This window comes from Blennius ocellaris (assembly GCF_963422515.1).
Source record: "Blennius ocellaris genome assembly, chromosome: 22".
NCBI lineage: Eukaryota > Metazoa > Chordata > Actinopteri > Blenniiformes > Blenniidae > Blennius > Blennius ocellaris.
Window position 1 is genome coordinate 3,420,900 of NC_137671.1, and position 8,753 is coordinate 3,429,652.

Genomic DNA, 8,753 nt, shown 5'->3' on the forward strand with positions numbered 1-8,753 from the left:
TTCCCTTTGCAAAAATGGCGGCCCTGCCAGGACTGCCGAGGCTCCGCCTCCCCCACGGACCGACCCCCCCCCCCCCCCTCCCTTCCGTCCTCCCCACTCCCTCCTCCCTCACCGTCACCCAGCGCGGGCTCCGCCCCCTCACACTGCGGGGCTTCCCTCCCCGCTTCACAGGGGCGACGTGGACGCGCGTCGCGCGCAAGCCGTGACAGCGATTCCTCAACAAGTCTGCTGTTTGTGGATTTACTGTAACGCACTGTTTACACACCCACTCGAGGAAACATTCATTATAAATCACTTTTATCTACTTAAACTCACATAATAGATTGACATGTAGTATGTTTGAGGTGTTTGGATTCTGAATACGTTTACTTTCGCCTTGTCCTTCTATAAATAAACATCCGAAACAATAGACCTCCTTATAATTATAAAAGAAATCCTGCTGAAAAACATTCATACAAGAAATTGTTCAAACTTACCGAATGTTACATGTTCAAACAATGGAACTATTCAAAACAACTCAATAAAGTACATGGATAATTAAATCTACAAGCAGCATTGAACGGGTCCTCACTACTTGCAGGACTCCGAAAGAATGTCTCCTGAATAGTGGACAGAATGAATTAAATGAAGTATCTTGCTGAAAGTATGGCGAACCTGTGGTTCAAAGTTGAAGGAATTTGAAGTTAAGTTCAAAGGTTTTCATACCCTCTTCAATGTGAAAGATAATTAATTACTTTTTAATATCTTTAAAAGTTTAAAAGATAAAAAAAATAAGTTTAAAGAATAATGTTTAAAAAGTTGAATGTTTTAAAAGTGCAATTGTTGAAATTGGTGAAGGTTTTAAAGATGTATAGGTTGAAGAATTAAAAATAAAAAGCCCCTAATCACATATTTAAGCCGTCAAAAAGACAGACAAGTATACACCAATGACTTTATTAGGTCCTTGGCGGAAGTAATAATCCCTTGCATTCCAATAGGATCTTGCCCAGCTTGAACCCTAACAAGAATCATGAATTCACAAAAGTGTTTTCCAAATTATATGTAAATATATTGGTGTTCGTAGAGCTATCTCTGTGGCCTTTCTGTGCAAAGTTCTCTTATCCTGGTTTCTTCCAGAGGTTTCTCCAGTTCTAAAAAATGTATTTGAGGTTATTTGGTGAATGCAAATTATTGTTTGCTTTGTTGTGGACTGGCAACCTGTCTAGTCTAGTCATAGCTGGGATCTGCTTCATTATCGGATAAAGAATAGAATACAATACTTTTTTAATCCACTGTAAATATTAAACTGAATTATTCAATTAAAATGAAAACTACTTTATTTGGGGCATAAAACTGAGATGAAGGTATTTGTATCTCTGGCTATTATATTAACTATTCATTTGGATATTTTATCAAACAATGCATTACCGCTCCTCAGTGTGGTGTAGTTGTTGGTGCTTTGTGTATTATTGCCCTTAGAAAGTGAAGTCAGCTGTGGGAATGTTGTTATCAGGAGGTTTTGTTTAAACTAATTGCCGTTTCCCCTCCTGTTTCCCTTTCCTCTCACGGTGAAAAGGAGCAGAGCACAATCTCAGATCCACACAGTGGCGATAACCTGAACAATAGTTACAATTGATTTGGTGTCTGTGTTTGTTTGGTTTATCAGCACCCATAACTTATCCACTTGTTGTTTTTCTTATTAAAACTACTGTAAGCATTGCTTGCGACTTTCCCCAATTTTTTTCTCCTCTAAATCCTGCTATTTTACTACTGGCACGGCTGTAAAGGAGCACCCAAAGCCACAGCCTAACACAGTAGGAGGTAGCTAAGCTGTTATGCAACCCCTTACACAAGAGCAGCATTTTGTATATTGAACTGATATTAGGAAGAGCTAAGATAAGTAAAGTGAACATACTGGGGATTATGAAGTCATTGGATAGTCATTATTTCAATATTTTTTTTAAATACAGATAGAAATGTACTTGATTTATGGTTTAAACATCACACAATATAAATAAATATGCATGCAGTGGTTTCATTCATACCACCCATAGTCATTATTGCTACCAATATTGGTAGTATTAGTGGTATTTTACAGCGGTTTTCATGTATTTGTGAATGGGATTAAAGCGGAAACGTGCTCGGCACATGCAGGAATCTGAAATGTAATTTCTCCACCAGTTTTATCCAGAAGAGTCCTGTAGAAATCCCTTTGACATCATTTGTTCACAGAGGATGTTCTCATGGTTTCCATCACCCCCGCCTCCACCGCGCGCCGCAGACCCCCGCGCATGCGCAGTCTCGCGGCAGCGCCGCACCGACTGGCGTTGCGCGCAGGCAGGCTGCTAGAAATTAAACTTTGAAGCGGAGGACACATGTTTTTCGTTCATTCATTAAAGCTATAACCCCGAGCAGACTTCGTTTTGTCGTCTCATATTGGAAAATAATCGACGGCTTCGGAGGATGCGGTGATTAAATGGCTTTTTTTTTTCTTTTTTTAATCGGAGGACGATCCAATGCTGGTCAGATTGAGGACGGCCTCTTTGTGTGTGTTGAAAGGCTAGATTTTACAGTTTGATGGGAGAGAAAAGCCCAATACTCCGTGAAAATTGTGATTTTTTTTGTTAGACATGGCTGGTTTGTGATGACATCATGCAGTAAGAATGTGGGCGGGGCCTGAGCTGAGAGGGGCGAGGGGAGCGCCCGGAGAGCAGCGGCCAGACGCCATTAGATAACTAACTGCAAATACTGCGTCGCGCTGAGGAAAATCCCACAGCTTAGCCGCTAAAATAGCCGAGCGTGTTGTGCTTATTTTGCTCTCCAAAAAAGGGAAAACGGGACCATCCGCGCCCGGCGTCGAACGCAGCCCGCTTCGGTTAAAAGAAGCTGGCCGTCGACGGGAACAAGATGGCGTCCGCCAGATTTTCACCGCTCGTGCACGGCTGGGCGGCGGCGCCGTGCGCGCTCACGTCCCCGTGTGGTTATTTCCTGTTTTGGAGCGTTTGATTCGAGCTCTGCTGGTATTCTGCTTCCCCTCAGGACGAACGAAATTGCGTTTCGAAACCTCAATATTCTGGTCTCCTCAGAACAAAACTGATGGTTCTGCCTGAAGGTCCTGGTTTTCTTCAGGGCCATTTAGGTTCTGCTTCTCCCAATGTTCTGTTCTCTTCAGGAGAAACACATTGATTCGCTTCATGGTTCTGGTTCTCCACAAGAGGCACGGTTCCCCTGAAGGTTCTGGTTCTCTTCAGGAAGAACACAACAAAAATGTTCTCTGTGGTTACATAACCTCTGCCTGTGGCTGCTGAAAACCCACATTATTATCCTAAAAGACAGGAAATGATTTATATTTCGAGATGTCAGTTGCACAATCATTTTTTTCCCTCCCCCTGTCGCCTTTCACAACATTAAAAACAAGCTCGTGAGAGGTGAAGTTTCTACACGAGACAATAAAAACAAACCCCAGTCGCACCAATTCAGGCTATGTTGAGTTTTGTTGAGTTCTTGACCCCATCTAGTGGACATCATGGACATTCTTCAGCCAGACATATTTTATTTGTCCCATTGAGAAATACAGTTTAAAAAATGACACAAAAACTAAGAATTAAGTACAACCTACTCATATGTACATATTTTGCAACCTTTCAGGTTGGTGATTTGGAATAATGTGTATAATTATTTTAGAGTTCAAGTAAATCGATATGCAAAAATCGTGGAATATGTTCAAGAAATGTTTCATAACAACCTTTAAAAAAAATCTTCCATGTTGAATTCTTTTAGAGAACCTGAAGAATCTTCTGAACGTACACATCAATGTCGAAGACAGTTGTGCCTGGGGAACGTTCCTCAGGGTGCAATACCAAAACCAAAAAAAGAAGCTGTCCTGCACAGTAAAGAAATACAGCGACCACCTGGTTCGGGACACAGTTCAAAGGTCAGCATTTATGGCCCAAGTCTGAATTTGCTTCAGGGAAGACCTTACATTCTTTCAGCAAGATGTTGCCTGAACATCATAAATGCTCACAAATCACAACAGCATGGCTTCCCATTACAAATGCTGCACTGTCGGCACAGAATACTACATCATGTTACGTTTATGGCACATAAAGTGAAATATTAAAGCTAAATTATTCGAATAATTCATGAAATGCCAAATGTTGTTTTTTTCTACACGAAATTTTAATTATTATGAATTAGGACCGTAGCAAAACTTTTTTTTTTTTTTTTTTTTAATGAAAAAAAAAAAAAAATCAAGGTAGAAATAACTCCACAGTCAAGATCACTATACGTAAGCAACCGTAAGAGGGCGCTGTGACATTTGAGCCCACTTTTCTTCCAGCCAATCAGAACAAAGAATCAACCGACGTCGATATTCTCTGTCCAATCACAGCGGGCCTTGTTGGAGGTCCTTTATTGACAGGAAACAGTAGGAGAAGGTGACTTCTTAGCAAGCGGAGCGGCGCGGCGCCTCTACTGATTTTAACATTAAACCCTCAAAGAGGGGTTTTGTTAAAAACAAGGTCACCATGTCGTCTTTTGGAAGGGCGCTGGGAGTCATTCGGACCGGGAGTCTGCTGCTCCGGCGCGGGCCACGAAGAATAACAAGCCGAAAGTGAGTAGCATGTTAGCTTTAGCACTGGGTCAGGAGCACCGCGACAAAAAAAGCCCCACAGAGCAACAATTAAACAACTCGTATTTCTATGTTATAAGGCTTAATGAAGCTAAAGCGTGATAATATTTTAATACAGCTCGTGTTTTCATTAAAAGGGAACCTCAAACAAGCACAAAGCTTAAAAACAACTTAAAACAACAAAGCATAAGGACATCGAGAACAGCTCGTATTTTCATTAATAATCAACCGCCAAGCTTAAAAAAAAACTTTGAAACAGCTTGAATTTCCACTAAAAACAACCTTAAAGACGAGAGAACAACCATTAAGCGTACGAACGTTAAAACACCTTTTAATTTCATTAAACAAAAAGTACACCCGGAGCTTAAACAACCACAAATAAACCATAAAGCGTAAAGACTTTTAAAACGGCTCATATTGTCGATGAAGAAATAAATGACAAAGCTCTAAAAACAACCACAAACAAACCAGACGACTTTAGGGTCGCCACAAAAAACACAATTATTTGTTAATAGCATGTGAAAAGGATGCATCACGAATAACTGTTCGAAATGTAGTCATATTACACATTGGGTTAAAATATATCTATATTAGCTAAAAATGTCATATTCCTGTTGTTTCATCCTGATCACTACATGGTACTTGTGTTTTACAGAAAACTGTTGTTTGTGTGTGTTTGTTTTTCAGAAAAGTGATAGTTTTAACTTGCAATAGTTAACACGCTGGAATTGACCACATCTGGTCACTTTTCCCACGAAGGGTTAAAAATCTAACCACAAAGCTTAAACTACATGTAACCTTGGCTTGTGTTTCCAGGCGCTTCCGACCAACTCCTTTCTTTTCTTTGCGATGTTTCAGGGCCAGTGGCGGGCCGCACATTGAGCCTCAGTACAGGCAGTACCCGCAGCTGACCAGGAAGCAGAAGTTCGACTCGGAGCTGCTCTCCGGCGCCATGTGGTTCTGGATCCTCTGGCACTGCTGGCACGACCCCGACGCCGTGCTGGTGAGAAACCTGCTGCCGATCACTTCACCCCCAGGACAGCAGTTCTGACATTATGGGGGCCAATGAATAAATGAACAATGTATATCGCACACAGTGGACAGTGATGGACATTAAGAATTGTCACGTCTCATTAAACAACTTAACTCCAGTACAAGTAGCTTTGCCTTCATTCATTAGATTGCAGTGAAATATTCATTCCTACATTGCACCACGTTGGAGACTTGAACGAAGTATTAAGTAACTTTACTGTTGTTTTACCGTGCAGACCTCAGTATTCTCACTACTTTGTCCTGCCAGATGTGGATGTGTCTTCCTACAGAAATGTTTGAGGTTCAGTTTAAGTCGTCAAAGTCTTTATTCTCTTTGAAAATTTAGTGTAAACTATATCCCATGATGAACTAAATTGATATTAAAATGCAAAATAATAGAATCCTATTATTTTGTTAGCTTTATCTAAATAAATCTTCTTTGTTTATCAGTTTGTTTTTATGCATTTCCTTGTAAAATACTGATCAATGTCTTGTGTCTGAGCGACGCGTTAGAAATAAACCTGCTTCACCCCGAAGAAGCTCAAGATTAAAATAAAACGACAGGTTTTGATAAGAACAAAATGTGGAAAAGATTGGGACCTTTTTATTTCTTTGTTCCAGAGACGTAAAGCAGACAGAAGTTCAGGACACGTTCACACAGAGACTCTGAGGTTCATTTAAAGATTCTTGCCTGACCTGTGAACGTGCAGGGAAAAAAACATGTCCCTTCTTTATCATCCTTTTAATAATCAAACACACATTGTGCTGATTTAGCTTTTGAGTTTCAGTTGTAGATTTCACTTCATGTCAATTGTCTTAAGTGTTTTTAAGATTTGTTCTTTTTTCATGACTTTTGTTTTTAATCTCTGTGTCTTAGAAGCCACAGTAAATGACTTTTAGTAATCTGATTAATAGACAGGTTATATAATATGTAGAGCCGACTGCTCTTAGTGTGGCAGTTGTGTCTATTTCCCCCTTGTTTTGCAGTTTGAGTGAAAGAAAACAGAAACGTTCATTCAGAACTCAGGTTTTCCGTCACTGTTCTGTTCAAAAGGCTGAATGTCTGCTTGGTCTCTCCCCCGCAGGGTCACTTCCCCTGGCCGGACGCCTCTCAGTGGACGGACGAGGAACTCGGGATCCCAGCAGACGACGAGGAATGAGGTGATTTCTTTGTTTACGTCCACACATTTACCAACAACTCTGCTTGTACTGAACGTTTCGTTACAACGTGGAGGAACAGAATTAACCTTCAATATGAATCTATTCTGTTACAAAGCCTGAAGGTCCCTTAAAATACATCGCAACGGCTCAAACCATCTGCACTCTGCCTAATAAAGACAAATCTCTAGCAAAGTGCTGTCAAATTGACCAAAATCAACACATTTGTTCCTCTTAAATATTCCCATCACAACCAGTAATGTAGTTCCTGACGATAATGTTGGGATTTTGGTAAATTTTCTTTGTAATAAAGCCTAGAACGTCCAAACTCAACAATGGTATAATGAAACATTTAAAAGATGTTATGACTGCAGTGAATTATATAATTATGTATAAATTAGGAATGAATGTCTTGGAAATAAACATTTTCTTTGCAAAAAATAGATATATTGTATCTTTGAGTGCTTAAACTCATTCATCTTTTACATTTTATATTCATATTGTCATAAATGGAATGTTGGCTTAATTCAGCTTTATTATATTTGCACACTATTCCTTAAAGAAATCATTTTGTTTCTAAACTGGAAAAAGTGAAATGGCTCATAACAAGAGAAAATGCAAAAAAGACAAAAGAAGCTAAATATTAAAATAAGATCCATGTTGAGCAAATTGAGACCAACATATTGTCCTGCAACACAATTATTCATTAAAAAACAGTAAATGTGACTGACGACAGAAATGTTTGTATTTTTTTTTTTTTTTTTAAAGAGAGAGAAAAGCAGGAGTAGAAAAAGTTTGAACTGAAAAGTTTGAGACATTCAGTTTGTTCTTCTATAGAGATGCTTAATAAAGAAGCAAACAACTTCACTTATTTTATTAAGGTGAATTTAATTGTTACGCAACATTCAGACATGAGAGAATTGAAAGTGTGTTACAAGAAAATACATTAAATGAAGAGAAATTAAATACGTAATAAGTAAAATCTATTGTTGAATGAAGCTCCGGGCAAATAATCATATTTAGAGTTGAGGCTTTTGTGGGGTTTTTTTGGGGGGGTTTTTTTAATAACTGATTTGAATAGAGGGGATTTTGACGAGTTGTGAATAGGATTGCAAAATTCCGGGATTTTTTTTAAAGTTGGAAACTTTCCATGGGAATTTACGGGAATAAAAGAGGACAACTGTGGCTCCAATGCAGTTTACCTCCACAATAAATGTTTCTGTCTGTGCCTTCAGTCACCTCGAAAAAAAACCACTTAGTTAGCAGCTTGCTTTACTGTAGGACGAATCCTTATTAATGGTGAGTTTTTTAAATATATTTTTAAGTTACTTTACAGGCCATTTACTTCCTCTGATCCCCTGAAATGAATCACGATCAATGGTTGAGTAGGTAATATGAATTATGAGTTAAAGCGGGATCCGTCACATCAACCTGAGCTTGATTTGTCTCAATTCAGTGACGTTTCAAACGTATTATTTAACGTACGTTTGTTCTAAAGTCATTTAAGTCACATTGTCAGCTCATTCGTAGATACTTATTTAATTTTGGTCAATTTCCAAAATTCCCCAGCTTAACTTCCCGTGGAAAGTTTCCACATGTTTGTCGCCCCCAGTTGTGAAGCAATGAGGTAAAATGAAGTTGGAAAACCAAAGCGCCCACTGACTTTTCTCTTCTCGTTGCTTTGCAGACGTTTCCCCCGGAGGCTCAACCTGGATGTTGTTGTACATAGACAATTAAAATTCTAAATCTATAAAGTCTCACGTGTTTTGTCTTATGAGAAAGAATGTTAGAGGAAAGACCTCCAAATAGTGTAAATTAAAAAAAAAATTGTTTAGATTATAAAGGGTGTAAAGGTCTCTGAATGGTGACAATTTAAAGTTTTTTGATAAGGTTTCCTCCAGATACTTTACAATAATACTTATTTAAAAAATCAAGTCAGAAAGTGGTGGCTGTT

General features: G+C 39.0%; 1 protein-coding gene across 1 annotated transcript; it reads left to right on the forward strand.

Moving 5' to 3' along the window:
• Positions 1-4,387: 4,387 nt before the first annotated feature.
• On the forward strand, positions 4,388-8,553 carry ndufb2 (NADH:ubiquinone oxidoreductase subunit B2). Its single transcript, XM_080518055.1, has 4 exons — positions 4,388-4,591; positions 5,468-5,612; positions 6,727-6,802; positions 8,487-8,553. The coding sequence occupies exons 1-3, from the start codon at positions 4,506-4,508 to the stop codon at positions 6,799-6,801; spliced, it is 306 nt and encodes a 101-aa protein (XP_080374181.1). The 5' UTR covers positions 4,388-4,505; the 3' UTR covers position 6,802; positions 8,487-8,553.
• Positions 8,554-8,753: the final 200 nt, after the last annotated feature.